This window comes from Camelina sativa, chromosome 2 (genome assembly GCF_030686135.1).
Source record: "Camelina sativa cultivar CO46 ecotype springtype chromosome 2, ASM3068613v1".
Lineage (NCBI taxonomy): Eukaryota > Viridiplantae > Streptophyta > Magnoliopsida > Brassicales > Brassicaceae > Camelina > Camelina sativa.
The window spans coordinates 16,836,011-16,851,786 of record NC_141881.1 but is presented as its reverse complement, the minus strand read 5'-3'; the positions used below and the strand labels follow the sequence as shown (position 1 = coordinate 16,851,786).

At 33.6% G+C, this 15,776-nt stretch overlaps 2 protein-coding genes across 7 annotated transcripts; one reads left to right on the top strand and one right to left on the bottom strand.

The window, feature by feature from the left end:
• Positions 1 to 1,086: 1,086 nt before the first annotated feature.
• On the bottom strand, positions 1,087 to 6,941 carry LOC104723493 (uncharacterized). 2 transcript variants are annotated; one of them, XM_087484301.1, is made up of 13 exons: positions 5,856 to 6,941; positions 5,664 to 5,745; positions 5,383 to 5,574; positions 5,209 to 5,273; positions 4,982 to 5,141; positions 4,589 to 4,834; positions 4,396 to 4,512; positions 4,001 to 4,192; positions 3,825 to 3,912; positions 2,691 to 3,601; positions 2,083 to 2,587; positions 1,810 to 2,000; positions 1,087 to 1,725 (listed from the first exon to the last, which is right to left on the bottom strand). In XM_087484301.1, exons 1-13 carry the CDS (start codon positions 6,890 to 6,892, stop codon positions 1,210 to 1,212), a joined length of 4,302 nt encoding a protein of 1,433 aa, XP_087340427.1. In that variant the 5' UTR covers positions 6,893 to 6,941; the 3' UTR covers positions 1,087 to 1,209. The 2 variants fall into 2 exon arrangements, with proteins under 2 accessions (XP_087340427.1, XP_087340432.1); XM_087484306.1 differs by having other exon boundaries at positions 3,825 to 3,909.
• A 3,711-nt stretch (positions 6,942 to 10,652) lies between these two features.
• Positions 10,653 to 14,813, top strand: LOC104751536 (uncharacterized protein At2g29880-like). 5 transcript variants are annotated; one of them, XM_087484352.1, is made up of 6 exons: positions 10,653 to 10,947; positions 11,113 to 11,197; positions 11,888 to 11,944; positions 13,485 to 13,524; positions 13,689 to 14,040; positions 14,112 to 14,813. In XM_087484352.1, exons 5-6 carry the CDS (start codon positions 13,696 to 13,698, stop codon positions 14,718 to 14,720), a joined length of 954 nt encoding a protein of 317 aa, XP_087340478.1. In that variant the 5' UTR covers positions 10,653 to 10,947; positions 11,113 to 11,197; positions 11,888 to 11,944; positions 13,485 to 13,524; positions 13,689 to 13,695; the 3' UTR covers positions 14,721 to 14,813. The 5 variants fall into 5 exon arrangements, with proteins under 5 accessions (XP_087340478.1, XP_087340475.1, XP_087340468.1 ...); XM_087484349.1 differs by having other exon boundaries at positions 13,662 to 14,040; XM_087484342.1 differs by having other exon boundaries at positions 11,888 to 13,373.
• Positions 14,814 to 15,776: the final 963 nt, after the last annotated feature.

Genomic DNA, 15,776 nt, shown 5'->3' with positions numbered 1-15,776 from the left:
GGTACGTCAGAGGAGTATAATTTAATTCCAAATATCTTTAGTACTACAGTATTAAAAAAAAATGTTTAGCTTCGGAAATTGTGAATTTGATTACCAACCTACTTGGTTTAGTTATTAGGGATAATCCCAACTATGCTTTATACAAACATAAAACTGGATAAGGCTTCTGAGATTTTTAGTGGAAGTGGATTTAATAAATACATAATACATCAATAAATGAAGGTCAGGCCACATGTTCCCTTTTAAACCATCATTCTTAATGCAACACTCCACCTTTTTACCAGAGGCACACTACACAACATTTTTTTTTTTTTTTTGATCAAAAGGCACACTACACAACTTAAATACTCAAAAGGTTAGAGGATGTAGCATAGAGTAGAGTCCACAACAACAACAAAAATAAATTGTTATGTTAGGCACAGGCAGATAGTTACGTTTTGGTTCATAATTAAGTAAATAAGTTTGATGAAAATTGAAAGTGATGGAGAAAAGAGATACATATGATTTGTAACATAATAAAAAATATGTTACATAACTATAATATAGTCGATTATAAAGAATTATATTTGTGTAATGAATTTGGATAAAATAGTATATAAAAAATGAGTATATATTCGTAAAAATAACTTTTTTAAAATTGTAAAAATTGCATTCGTAAAAATTACACACTCACAATGTATGTTAGGGACTAACCTAAAGTAACCCAAAGTAAATAGATTATAGTACAGGTCTATTCTTAAATAAGTAATATTTAATATTCTTACCCGTTGAAATATGATTATGTTGAGCTAAAAGTTTTTATATGTTCTTACCTGTTGAAATTTACATATATATCTTCAAAAATGAATTTGATTAATTACTCCAATAATTGATAGGTTTGATGGAAATTGATAATGATGGGAAAAGGAGATGTTCTCTCCAAGTATGGTGATTGGTGAGATTATATATACTCAAACCGGTTTTAGACTATACTAATAATCATAGAATTTATCGACTACGTTAAACAGAGAGCAAATGATGCTTTTGAATCTTGGTATGTTTGTTACGTTCCATAGGCGTGATGCCTCAGTAACTCTAACACAAAACTTTGTAGAGGTGACCTGCCATGAAGACTTGCTGATTAAGGAAACCTGTGACTGTGAGAGAGCTACTAGTATAATGCTTTTTATGTTCCTTCTGATTGCAAGTTTTATTTACAAAATATGAAACCTAAAACGTTTGAGAATCTTCGTCCGAATCTTCCACAACCCAACTCTTCCTGGCCATCTTTTTACGACGACTACTTCCTTCTTGTTCTTCTTCTTGTTCTTCTTCTTGTTCTTCTTGTTCTTCTTCATCGTCCTCTTCTGTTGCTATTGCTTTATCAGAATCCAAGCTCGGTGATGATACGGAACTAGCATTTCGGGGGGACAACGTTTTCTCTATATCATCTTCTGACTCTTGTCTTAAATCATCCTCGTTAACACCAATGTCATTGTTCTCTTCTTCCTGGTTTCCTCCATCATCGCCTCTTGCAGGAGTTTCTGCATCTTCAATTATTTTAAAATCTCTGGCAGTGCTGCGCTTGGCATACCTCAACAAATTCAGTTTAGTAACTTTGCTTAGCTGAATTAGGTATCTTTCACAATCTTCTATCTGGAATATCAAATCAGGAATGCATTTGTTCTCCTGTTTGATCTTATTGATTATGCCTTTGGCATTGGAATTTACATTCTCCTGTTGTTCCTGCATTTGGAAAATAAGCTACACGTTACGCTTTTGGATACGAAGAAACATCAATCTAATGACTCTGCTTGGCACAACTTTTACCTTCTGCATTTCAGATAAAAAGGGATATAAAGGAACTGTGAGACTCTTGCAAGTTAGTTCCACGAGTTTTTGAAATTTAAGGCTCGGAAGAATTTGCTTGCAACCCTTGGGAGCGATCCTCAGCTTCACAATTTGTGCCAATTGTTTGTAAAACCTAACTGCTAGTCGAAGAAATTGCGCTGCTTGCGAGTCTGTAGATCATGAAAGCACGAGTTAAACAAGCTCATCTAAAGTTAGCGAGGAGTAGATTGGTGAGAATGAGAAAAAACTTACCTTTGAGGCTCATCAAAACAAAGGAAGAAAGCATTCTGACTGTTGACTCAGCCATTGAGTAAAGGGATTCCTCAAGAGCCAACCCAAATGTACTCTCGGCATCATCCGGGTTGAGATGGATGTTCTTCTGAGAGACCACATAAAAGTTCTTGAGCTTCTTTGTGGCCCAATCCATGTCAACTATTGCTGAATCAATTGATTGCAATATGCAAGAAGTTACAGTAGCACTTGTCGACTGGTTTATGACCTTGTATAATTCAGACACTTCTAAAGTATCGGATTTGTCTACATCCATGAGATTTTGCAACTCCTTTGCCACTTCCACAGCTATGCATAGATCACCAGGGGATGTAGTAAAAGAGATGGCAAGTTTCAAAATGCTCTTTGCCACAGTGGTATTAGATGTTTCACAGCTTCTGAAGATCTGATGAGCCCAAGATCCATGCCTTTGTTTGAATTTGTCAGGCAGAGTCTTCCCAAGCGTCAACATTATGTCACAAAGAATCTGAACAGTGCAATTGAATGTTATAGTATTAGCTTCCTATACGTTAAAGAATGTGCTCAAGAGAAACTGCAGACAATTTAGTTTGAGATTAAAAGGAATTTACCTCTAAATCATTAGAATTTTGCGCGATAAGGTCCGTGATCATGGGCTTCATGATTTTATCCATGAAAATTTGGATGCTCTTTACAAGTGGATCTTCAATTTTGGAAGCTTCACTGCAATCTATTAAAGTAGCATCCTCAGATGCAGGGACTGCCAGCAAATCTTCAAGCAAGCCAGTCAAACCAGATCCACTTGAATATACATTGATCAGCTCTTTCAAGCTAAGTAAGGCCAGATGTAGACACTGTTTTCTTCCTTCAGCATCCTTCCTTCCTTTATTCTCCTTTTTTGTCAGTCCGGTTGCTAGAGGTGGCTCTTGTATTAGCATGTAAACTACTTGTAGCAGTGGAGGACCCAGAACTTTCATGTCACCATAGACCAATGGTTTAAGTGGATTTTCCTCCTTCATGCAAAGAGATGATCTTATGTGTCCAACACAAACATGCACAGTGAAAGAGAAAACTCCAGAAATTGATTTATCTGTCTTGGCTGATGACTGGCTGTGATCCTGCGAACCTGAAAGAGTACCAACGGATGTGCTGCTGTAGAGTTTGAAACTGAGTAGAAATAGCTGGTAGATACTTGAAGTAGCTAAAAATGGAACTTTTTCTCGATCTTCGTTGATACTTGCATTTCCCACATCACTATCAATACAGGCGCTAAATCGTACTCTCTTGCCAACATTGCTATGCTTCGATTTTCCCACGTCCTTTTCGATTGATTCATAAAGATCAATCAAATCGACAATCTCCTTTCTGATAGCACCCTTTTTCCCTTCTGGTTGTTTCTCTAGATCCACTATAATATAATTTAGCAGCACTTGAATGATTCCCAATATAATCAAACAATAGGATTTTCTTTTATCTTCTTCGAGAGATGCGGAAACTGTGTCCTGAGACTGCCCAACAATATCTGTAAAATGCGTAAAGATCAGAAGCGTGCTTAAATATGTAGATTTTTTTTAAGACTGAGATGCTCCTTTCGGTTTCAAGACTCACTATCTAGACTAAGCTTAACACAACCTATTTGAATCAGACTTGAAAGCAAACAAACGTAACAGCAGATCAAACGTGTTCAGGTATGTAAAACTAGTCAATGAATTTTAAAACAACGATCATTTGTTACGTTATCGTACCTCCTAACTTCTTGCCTAGTAAGAAGCTTCGGATCTTCACCAAAGCACTGGAGTACATTTCATGAGATATGTTTCTTCTTACCTGCTGCTGCCATACGAAATTTGAATGTACCCACACATTATTATTGACAACTACACTCTATTACGTAATACAAAACAAGTTCAAGTAGCTATACCTCATTATCTTGTGAAAGTGAGAATCCGAAGCACGGCCACGCGGCATCGGAAGGCCGATCAGAGTTGTTGTGCGGCTGGAGGAGTAAAATCCAAGATACACAAAAGAGAAGCCTATCCAAGGGTTCTTCAATGATAAATTTGCCACCTTCTAATTTAATGCATAAAGTGACTTCAAGTTCAAAATCTGTGTCCTGCCAGCATAATCATAAGTTGTCAAAATATGTATAAAGTTGTGTCTATCAACAACAAAAGTTGAAAAAACAACAGCTCCTCCTCTGTAAAAATATTTAATGGTAGAGAGAAGCTTTAAGTATATAGCAACTTTTTTCTTGTTTTGTTAAACCAGACTGAATAGTCATAGTCAGCATGGAGAGAAGATGAAGCTGACAGTTACCTGTCTGAAGAAACGAAGAAAATGAGGCATAAGAAAGTCCAACACATGTCCGCCACTTGATGGATCAATCAGGACTAACTTCACAAGCCCATCGTAAACTACTTCCTTCACTTTTGCCTACATGTAGGAACCAAAGAGCTCTAAGAATTTTTTCATACTCGAAACTTCCCATGATCAAGAACGAAAAAGACACCTGCTGGTAAAGACATCTTTGAAGCAACCCATTCAGTTCAGTAAAGAGGTTTCCCCTCATAATACAGCTTATCTCGGTCTGCTGACTTGAACTGGCTTGGCTTGCTGAGTCTTGGAAAGTAAATGAGCTGTCTCTCTTAGCTTGTTTCTCTGCAAGTATAAGATCAGTTATTACTTTGGTTGCAGCAATACGAACTGTGTCTTCCCGCCTAAACATAGCCTTGCGAATCACCAAGATGGTATAGTCCTGCATCATCAAGTTAGATTTAATATTTTCTCAATTCCATATAAGAAAAATGCATCCAAATAAATGAATACAAGATGAAACAATCCAAACAGCAGCAGATGTGCAGAAGAGAAAAAGAAAGGAGAGTGCGCAACAAATATAATTTACCTGAAGATCACGGCTGAATTTGATGAGCGGGATAACAGCAGAAACAAGAAAACAGCTGATATTTCCCTCCATGAAAGTGAAATAATCCAATAACTCTTTGAGATGGTGGACAAATTCCAGCATGATAAGTGAGTATCTCTGGACAAGATACCCTAATAACCTACAAAGTCAACCTCCTTAGCACATGAAAAAATGGCTGACAACAATATTCATTAAGCATTACTGACCTTACTATTGGCTTGCTCTTTGCGCATTTCAAAGAAAGAACGCGAAACTTACACTGCTCAATTATCTGCAAAATACGAGTGTCACTCAACTAAGTTTTACGAATGCAAGAAAAACTGGAATGTCTGTCTAAAAATCACTAAAATTAAGGCATCAGTAATCAAATAGTTATTAACCTCGTTTCTTGTCATATCATGGGCTTCAAATAGGGCTCCCAGAATCTGAATGCTAAGCTTCTCAATACCCAGTACACCATTAGAATCACCAAACTCATTGGTTCTACCTTCTTCAACAGATTCTAGCAACATAAAACCAAACTGAATAACACTTGGAACCACATGCTCCCTCCCATATCTGCACTCACTAACCTAATAAAATATAAGAAAATGTTTTAATCTTCTTAAAGTAACATGTCATGGAACTCAAATCCCAAAAGTAAAAACGCAGGGGAACATACAGCTCTTAGCAAAGATTTTTCAACCAATTTGGCATGCAGGAAACTCTCTTCCTTAAGCTCATCAGGTAGCCACTTGCAATCTCTGCATTTGATTAACAAAAACATTGGAAAAAATGTAACCCCAACAGACTCCAACATGTAAGAGAAAGTATCCATAAAACATCCTCAATGATTCTGTTTGGAACTACTTACTTGGAGAGTCTGTAATCGTTGTACGCAGTAAGCAAAGCCGTTCTCAGACCCCCCAAGGAGCTCTCACCAAATTTTCTGACTCTAGCTACAGAAAACAGAACCGCTACTGTAAAATGATTGAAAGCTCTAAGATCAGATTTGACTAACGCTACAACCTCTAGCCCCAAGGAAGGATCCTGCTTCACTGCGAAATTCACATGAAGAAGAACAGTTCCTTCGATCTGTCTAACAACAGAAGCTACTCTAGTCTCAGCTTTAGACCCAAAAAAACCAACAACACCTCCAATCACTTCCCTCTTGCAAAAACCTTTAGAAGCAAGAACCAACAGTTGATACACAAGTGAAGGCAGATCTTGCAAGTCTATACACTTAATACCAACAAACACCTTCTCCACCAACTCACTCTTTCTCCCTTTATCCAGAAATGAAAACTCCTTTGCTAGAGAAACCATTTTCGTTAACAACCCTTTATTCCATTCACAATTTAGAACTCGATCAATCGCCGAATTAACGAAATCGATTTCACTAGCTTTAGCTTCTCTCGGATTCCGCAATAAATCAAAGCACACAGGCATTAAATCAAACAGCTGGGCTTCATCCACAGTGGTAACTCTAGACACACCTGATAAGATCGAATGTACTACAGATTTCACCTCCTTAACGTGCAAGTAGCGTAAGAGAGTGCCGAAGAGCTGAATCGTCTTGAGTGAGTCCGAATCGCTCGGGATTTTGCCGGAATTGAAGATTTGGGTGTAGGAGATGAGAAGAGAGGCGAGGAGAGAGGAGAGAGACGGAGTAGTCGGGGAGAGAGAGATTAGAGATAGAAGAGAGATCACATACTCAGAAACTGGTTTCGACGGCGATGGTGAAGAAGAGCGAGATTTGAGGTATGAGAGAAGCGAATCGTGGGAAGACGGAGAGAGGAGATAAGGTGGGAGAGAGTATCCGGTTTGACAATGGTGGTACTGCGCTAAACGGATGATATCGTTGTCGGTGAGAGGGCTCTGAGTCGGATCTTCACCGGCGATGACGGTCATATTTTTCCCCCGGCGGGATGAATTGATTTTTCGAAAACTTTTCGGGGAAGAAGATAGTTTTAAATATTTTGATATTTTCATTTACTCGGGAGAATTTATTTGGGCCCTTTTTTTGGGCCTTAAGAGCCTTGGGCAATCTTTGACTTGTGTACTGTACGGAGATATTTTATTTTCGTAATAACTTTCTGTGGAGTAATATGGTTAATTTACTTTTATTTTGTTTTCATTTAAATTTTAGCTATGCATAAATCTAGTTAGCTACATGGAGGAATTTCAAAATTCTGAGTTGATGACTGTTGAATAGTACCGTACGTTTAATAAGACTATTTCTAATTCATTACTTTATTTTAACAAATAATAATTTAAAAACTCCATAAGTTTCTTTTTCTTTCAGTCTATAACATGAATCCACTTGGTAGTAAGAATTACAAGCAAGGTGACCAAATTGATTTGACAGTATATAAAACAAGATTATTTGTGAAGGTTTTCTCTTTACGTTAAGCAAATGAATTGGCGGTGATGTTTGGAGCGAGCTCGCACTTTTGAGGGCCAGTCGTCCATGCAAATTAGCCTTTAAATACTAGTATAGGTAGCTTATTCTCTTATTTTTTATTCATCTCGGTCTCTCTTCGAGGTACACTAGTATTACTATTACGTGAAGCAACTGTATTTTATATTATTATATACAGTATATACATACTCCCCCACTCATAATTTACGACCTATATATACTATATACTATATAATGCATATAGCCATGTAGTTTCATTAACTATAGGAAATAGCAAGTCAAAAAAAAAAAAAAAATCAAGAAATAGTTCGTAGGTAGTGTGTGCTCCCAAGGTGGAGTAACATCTTTCCCATCTCTCTCTAATCTCTATTCGTTCTTTAGAATAAGACAAAACAAAAGCCGAAGGATGTGCATGTGAGCCTCCTCTTTTGCCCATCTTAAGCTTACCGTCAAAACCACCATTGGATTCTTGTTTCGCCCATCATATATTTGATAACAACAAAAGAGCTTTTTCAGTTTTCACGTATGATGATGATAACAGCAATTTACTGCGAGTCATTTATATGATGATGCAAATAAGATTGGTGTTGGTTTCTCCCGAATAAATTTTTCGATGATGAAGATTTTTTGTAAAATTGCTGATTATACCGTCGCCAAATATGGTATAGTGTTCTCTTTAGTCTTTACTGTGAAACTGATCAGAAACTATTATACAAAATGGGATGTTGCTGATTTGGAGATAGCAAGCATAATACTATCTATCCTAGTCCACCATGAAAGAGGTATCTAGCTAGGAGTCTTCTAGCAAAATTCTGCCAAATTAAAGGTGCAAATGTACAGGAGAAGAAATACGGTTTCTAGGGAAACATTTGTATTGTTTTTTCTGTTTGAAAAATTGATTTTGAGTTATTTAGTTTTTAATTATCTATCTATCGTCTTGATTTTTTCTTTTCAATTATTTTTTCGTGATTGGAGCTTTGCTGAATGAATCGCAGCGACTGCGCAACTACGACCAAAACATGTTTTACTGGAATCTAATGTAGAGCTTTGCTGCTAGTTTTTAACTAGTTTTTAGATTTTGGTTTTTAGCTTTTGGATTTTGGTTTTTGATTATTTTAGTTTTTGCAAAATCTTGAATGGTAATTTGATTATTTTTTTGTTTTTATGTATAATAATTATTTTAAATAGTAAAATAATGATTATAAAGTTTTATCAAAAGATAAAAAAATACAATGATGCAGAAAAAACATATGTTTATTGCATATAAAGAAACACATTATTGCAAAATTACTATCATCATCACCATTCAAGGCATTAGTTTGTTTTGGAATTTAAGTAAATTAGAATAAATATATATTAGGAAAAAGAGAAGAAAAAAACACTCACGCTGAATAATCTCACAAAATATGGTTTTTAGATTTTATGAAGGAATTGCTAAAATGTTCAAAAATCTGGTTTTCCAAAATTTTAGGAAATCTATTTTTTCATAATCGTGAATGACTTAAAGAATGAATTTTACAGAATCTAAAGCTAAAAACTGATACACAATCAGGTGCCATTCAAAGCCTAAGATCTGCCAAGAGTGTTTTTGTTAATTCTGTTCATTTGGTTTAAATCCCATGTATAAGTGATACTTCGTGTAATATAAAACTTTGTTATAATATTATATTTAAATATACATAACAAAAAAGTATTTTATGTAATTTAATATTTCTTTATTGACGATATATTATTTTCTTTAAAATATTTAGCTCAATTGGTTTAAGTAGCTTATATATATTATATCAAAGAACAAATAATTTGAGGCAAATGAGTCATTGTCATGATGATTTTGGAGATTTTATTTTTGTTTTGTTTTTTGAATTGGTTACTTGTGTATATGTTTGTATACCTTACAATATTTATATTTTCCAAACCAAAAATTATTTTTAATTTTTAATTTACTCAAAACTGTAAAAGTAACATAAACTTTTTTTCAGTCCACTTATCGTTTTCATTACAAAATAAATAAAACTAACTTTTTTTTTGGGTCAACAGATCAAGTTTTGATTTGTTCTAAAAACCAATATAAAAATTTTACTTTGTTCATCAATAAATTTAATTCATCTTTTATAAGAAAAAGTATTATTTAGTTATTTAGTTTTGAGAGATTGTTAAAACTACATTTTATAGATATCGTTTTTTAAAAATATATTTTTTTGCTATTTTATTTTATCATATTTTACACAATTACAATCTGTTAAATTAATTTTTAGAATATTTTTTTTTAGGTTTGGGTTCTATATTTTACGTTTTATATAGTTTCAAGGAGGTACGGTTTAGTATTTGGATTTTAGGTTTTTGAATTTAGTTATTTTATATATTGAAAATGATATTATTGAAAATAGACAGTAAAAAATTATTTTTGCAAAAAGATATTGAAAAATGGTATTTTTGCAAATACTCGTTATTTTCTATTTGTTTATGCATACTTGCAGAGTTAGTTCCAAACAAAAGTATCAATTAAAAAATATAAAACATAGTCCAATGTCGAAACACAAAATGAGACTATCTCTAAATTTATTTACTAACTAGGATCGGACCCGCGCTACAGCGCGGAGGAAAATTCGCAAATTATTATAGCTAATGACAATCTATAAGGCAGTGTATTATCTCGTGTTTATACTATTTTTGTTCCAAGACACTCTCTACCGGTGTTAAGAAGTTTATCTAAAAATGTATTATCTCGTGATTATATTAATTTTATTTCAAATTACCTTTTACCGCTGTTAAGAGGTTTTTGGAATAAATCAGTTATTTATATATGATTATTGAATTCCGCTTATATACAATAATGAATGAAAAAGTAAAAAAAAAAATATAATGACACGGGATTTGAATTAAACTAAAAAATAATTAATCTAAAATGTGGTTGTTGAAAGACGAACAAAAGAATAATACTGTCGACAGATAAATATGATAGTCGGTTAAAATATACTAATATGTATTTATTCTTCAACACATCATATACATGGACAATGTACAATTTGCTGACCATAGTTTTAATATAAGTTTTTTAATTTATGACTTTAAAATATATAATTTAAAATGTATTACAACTTGTAAGTAAATATAGTTGGGTTATATGTTTAATGGTGTATGTATAGATTATTGGGCTTTTAAAAATTTTTCTCCACATTGACAATTTGGGCTTTGTTGGCCTTCATGTTGGAAATAATTTAACGCCTATCTCGTTTTATTTTTGTCTTTTCTTCTTCCTGAGTGAACCAACTTTCCATTCTTTTGACAATCATCTTCCATTCGCTTGATCTGAATTCCATATTTTAGTAAAAAAGGTTTTTTATTCTTAAGTAATACCTTCTAATCTCAATTCAGTACATCTATAATCGAGAAAATGTTTTCTGGTTTGTTACAAAATCGGGAAAGGCGAGAAGATTTATTTTGTTGAATCGAATTGAAGATGTCTGTGTTTGGGTAGATTAATCCAAGAATCGGCGGATTCGATTTTGAGAGTATAAAATGAGTAATCAATTCAATTGAGTTGGTATGTTGTCTATCATTCGGAATTGCTTTAATTTTAGATTCTTAAATTTGTATAGGTTTAAACTCTTTCTCTACTGTTATATGTATTGTACGGTCCTCCCAATAGTTTGTTTTTGTTTGGGAAAAGTTAGAAAAGGCAAAACTGAAAGCTTTACTTGTTTTCCAGATCGCTTCCGAGTATCAATTGATATGTACTTTAATGTAGACCGGTATATTACGACAGAGTACATGTTTTTGAAGCTTTCAAATATGTGAGTTCCAAATACATTTTTTTTTCTACAACATTGGGCCTTAGTAAATTTTGATTTCATATAAGCTACTATAGTAGAACGTAAATGTGTAAATACTCATCATGTTAATCTACAGTAAAACATGTACTCTGTCGTTTAGTAGCTGCCAAGCTATTGATCTCAGATTAGGAGATTTAGAAAAATACAGTTAAAGGGTAAGTAATTCTACTATTCCAAGTTTAATCATACTTGGAGATATTTATTCTTGTTTTCGTTGTTTGATAATACAAACATAATAACTGAAAAACTTATTCTTTGCTTTTTCATTTTAAACTTGAAAATGGAATAAAAACATACGAATAAGTATTTAAAGTAAAACAAACATGAAATTTATAAAGCAATGTAAAACACGCAAAAAATCATTCTTCTAATAATCCTCTTGCGAAACATGCTTCCTTGTATGACGGATAAACAACTCCATCATATGTCTTCAGAACTTCGTCACTAAATGGACCTTTAAGAAAAGTGAAGAAGTGTGATGCATAAGTTACCATTAAACTTACTTGAAATAGAAGTTGTTCTTCGATTGTTGATTGTCCTTTTTCTTCTTTGGAAACATTTTTCTTTAGGATTCGAAGTAAAAAACACAAGGATCTCTTTGAAAGTTAGTTGTCTTGAATGGTTTGATTGACAGTGAATCTGTGGTAGCAGGGACGGCGGCAGCCATTGCAGTGGTTGATAGAAGATAGAAGGCAGAAAGTTTTAAAGGTATGATGATTGAACTTTTGGTAACTAACATCGTATTTATAAGAGGGGTTGACGTATCAAATGTAGGTATAATTTCCTTGGTTTAAGTTTGGGAATATTCTGCAAAATTGAGTAAGTAAATATATTGGAAAATATTTCGTATATATTGTTGGTATTTGTAGTTAAGATGAGATTCTAAAATATTCCGAGTTAGGAAATCTAGTACGTGTATAAAGAAGCAGTTTAGTAAGATTTCCTAATTATGCTAGGAGATTGATATCTTTTAAATTAATTGATGAGTTTGAATAGCGTAGTTATCGGCTAAGTTTGTGTAATAGGGAGATAAATTGCGTATATCGTAAACAACCGACTACCCATTAATTAGCCCATTTAAATGTCAATACCCGAAGACCATTTAAAAGACACAAAAGTTTTCTAAGGGGGTGTTATTGAATAATGGATTTTAAAAGATTTTGATGTATTTTGGAATTCAGCGTTATTCAATTAGGTATTTGAAAAAGTACATTAAAATCTGCTGTTATTGGACTTAACATTTGTTGGATGATTTTAAGTCACTTGTAAAATCACTGTTATTCTATTTCCAATGGATTTTGTTTCACTTTAGATTTTAACGTATTTTACATCTAAAACATGAACAAAGACAATCCTAACAATTTGAAAGTATTTCATATCTCTCACACTTCTCGTAAGTATCTCTCCCGATCGATAAAATCTGGTCATTTCGTCATTGTTGTCATCATCGTCATCATCTTCGTCTTCGTCGTCATCATGGTCAGTCATCGTCGTCGTCATCACCGTCGTCATCGTCGTTATCACCATCATCACCGTCGTCATCACTGTCGTTATCACCATCGTCATCACTGTCGTCATCGTCGTCATTGTCATCACCGTCAGTTGAACTTGCCATCCTCAGTTCATCGACGGTATGGGAGATCATTGGAGCTCTGCATCAGTTCATCCACCGTATCATTTAAGAATACGTATAGATCATTGATTAAGAATACATATAGATCACTAATCATTGGAGCTCTGCATCAACTTTAATATAGAAAGCGTACGTCGATGTTCCAGATAAGCATCGCCACCACATTCTTATCTTGAGCTTAATTAAAATCTTAAATTTTGTAACAAATAGTTGACCACCGTATTTGATAAAAATATTATATTATATATGCATTTTTTTTTAGATTCTCTGTTTTGATTACAAACGATCTTGTTGTTCTCTATCCTTCCACTTGTTGAACCTTCTTCATTATCTTGATGCCACTAAATTAGCTAACCTCATTCCACTCGTTGAACTTGGTGCCACTAACTTAGCCAACCTCATTCCACTAACTAAATCCTCTTAACGAAATTGGTGCCATTAAATTAGACAACTTCTTTAGAAGTTTATATAACACCGTAAGAGAAAAGAAGATCAAAAAAATAGGTGCGCTACTGCAATCTTAAGTAATTGTTCTCGTATATCTTTTTTTAATAGTTATTAATCTATGGCAATTTTCTATCACACTTTGATACATTTTTCCTGTGTGTCTTGTAGGTTACACTGCTATCTTGTTCAGCCTCATTGGGTTTCACGTGTAAGTTCATCTTTTGTATTTTTCTGAAATTATTAGTTATCATACATAATCTAGACGTATTCTTAAATGATACTTGATATTAAAGTTTATAGGTTCTTAGAATTTATGTTTACATTTGATAAATGTTATTTTACTAGATGTATAATGGGATGTCATTTTACTAGAAGCATAATGGGAGATCCGCAACCACAAGGAAAGAAAAAAGGACCATATGAAACGTGGAATGCACGAGAAACAAAAATGTTGATCAGACTCCTCACAGAGGGTATCAACCAAGGTTGGCGTGATACAAGTGGTTGTATAAGCAAGATGACAGTGGAGAAAAAGATTCTGCCTGCTTTGAATTCTGCACTTCAGTGTGAGAAAACTTATAACAACTATCAAAGTAAATGGAAGAATTTGAAAAATCGCTATAATAGCATGCTAGAGCTGATTCGGTTTAGTTCTGGATTTGGGTGGGATCCCGTAACTAAAAAGTTTACAGCTCCCAACCATGTGTGGGATGATTACGAAAAGGTAACTGAGTTTTTAAAGTTTTATAATAGTTTATTTTAATAATTAGTAATATTATATATTTTTCTTTATAGGCACATCCAAGACAAAAAAGCATGCGTGATGAAACATTTGAAGACTATGAAGATTTACAGCTAATATTTGATGTTGGATTAGCGACGGGAAAAAATGCTGTTGGCTTAGGAGATGATACTGACGCGGAAACTTTTGGAGTTAAAGATAATGCACCATGCGAGTTATATTCAAGTCTATTTGGACATTTAGATGGATCTCAAGCATCAGGGTCGAGAGATTCAAGTATGCCACAAAGCAAAGGGGGGCAGAGAGATAAACAAAATCCTAAAAAAAGAGCTAAAAGTGGAGATGGTGAAGACTCTGGCAATTCGAATCCAAGCATGGATAGTATCCGTATGGAAAAGACGTTCACTGAAATGATTGAGGTAAGCAATCAAGTTGTTAGCTTGATACAACAACGAGAGGAAAGACAACAAAGAGAAGCCAACTCCAGAGAAGCTGAGAAGAAAAAGAACAATTTATGGGAAGCTATTAAAGAAATTTCTGATTTGGAGGAAAATGATCGTTATGATACATTGAATGAAATTCTTAAGTCGGGGATGAAAGAAGTGTTCATCAGCATGTCTATCGAAGAACGTATGTGTTGGATAAGACGCAACGTGTATTGATGTTTTTTTTTGTATTGTTTCCTTTTTTCCTAAAAATTGTTTGCTTCATTTGAAATCTACATTTTGTTGTTTAAAAAAAATTTATTGGGTAAATCTGTTCTCAATGAGCTTGAATCGGTATCATAGATCACTGTAAATCTTTAACTGAGGATCAAGGTGATTTCCAGAACTTTACATGCTCATACGAAAAAATAACAAAAAAGAAAAGACAGGTTCCAATGTTAAATGGAGATTCCATTAATCTTATGTGTGGCTCACAGTAAGATTCCCACTTTGGTTATAATTATTGTTTAAAATAGTACGAAGACTTAAGAAAAGAAGAGATCCAATAGACTTTCAAACTTTGAGCCACATGTAATTTATAAATAACTCACACCTTTCATAATTCAATGTCGATTATTTGATAACGTAGCTGCTTTTTTATACCGTAGTCAAGGTACTTTAATACTATACATTAATGTTAATTTCATTTTTATCATTATATTATTAAATCGATTTTATTGAACTGGTCAAGTTCTATCTTATTTGAGTTTACCTCAAATCTTTACTCTAGATTTTCTCCAACAAATATTCAACATAGATTTATTATATTCTATTTTCTGTTTTGATTACAAAATATAATTTCAAAATTTTATATTACGTCAAAAGAAAAAAACCAGATCATTTTTATCAGAAGTTTCATCTTTCTTCTCCTCTCAAATTGGCTTCTCATCGACTTTAGTTTTTTCCTTCGACTGTTTCACATGTAAGTTCGTTTTCTGCAGTTTTTTTTTGAAACTCTTAATTACTTAAATAAATAAAAAATATTTCATACATGACTAATATAAACTATTTGTTTCCTGTACAAAGGTTGTCGGACGAAGAAGAAATCGAAATTGCAAGAGAGCAACTCGAGGATGAAGATTTGGATACAAAGATAATGCATTTGTTGGTGACGTTAATAGGGTTAGCACAAGTCTTCATTGCACATCAATATTTAAAACAGAAAGATTACATCGAGTATCCAATCCGACGACCTATCACAAGAATTGGATACGATTATATGTGCAATGTGTT

Bases quoted from the DNA above. Each gene is read 5' to 3' on its own strand.
- LOC104723493 (XM_087484301.1), bottom strand. From the start codon at position 6,892: ATGACCGTCATCGCCGGTGAAGATCCGACTCAGAGCCCTCTCACCGAC. The intron at 4,835-4,981 runs GTAAATTATATT...TTGATGATGCAG, and splicing joins AATTCAGCCGTGATCTTCAG to GACTATACCATCTTGGTGAT. The intron at 4,193-4,395 runs GTAACTGTCAGC...TTATGCTGGCAG, and splicing joins TTCTTCGTTTCTTCAGACAG to GACACAGATTTTGAACTTGA.
- LOC104751536 (XM_019230428.2), top strand. From the start codon at position 13,591: ATGATACTTGATATTAAAGTTTATAGGTTCTTAGAATTTATGTTTACA. The intron at 14,041-14,111 runs GTAACTGAGTTT...TTTTCTTTATAG, and splicing joins TGTGGGATGATTACGAAAAG to GCACATCCAAGACAAAAAAG.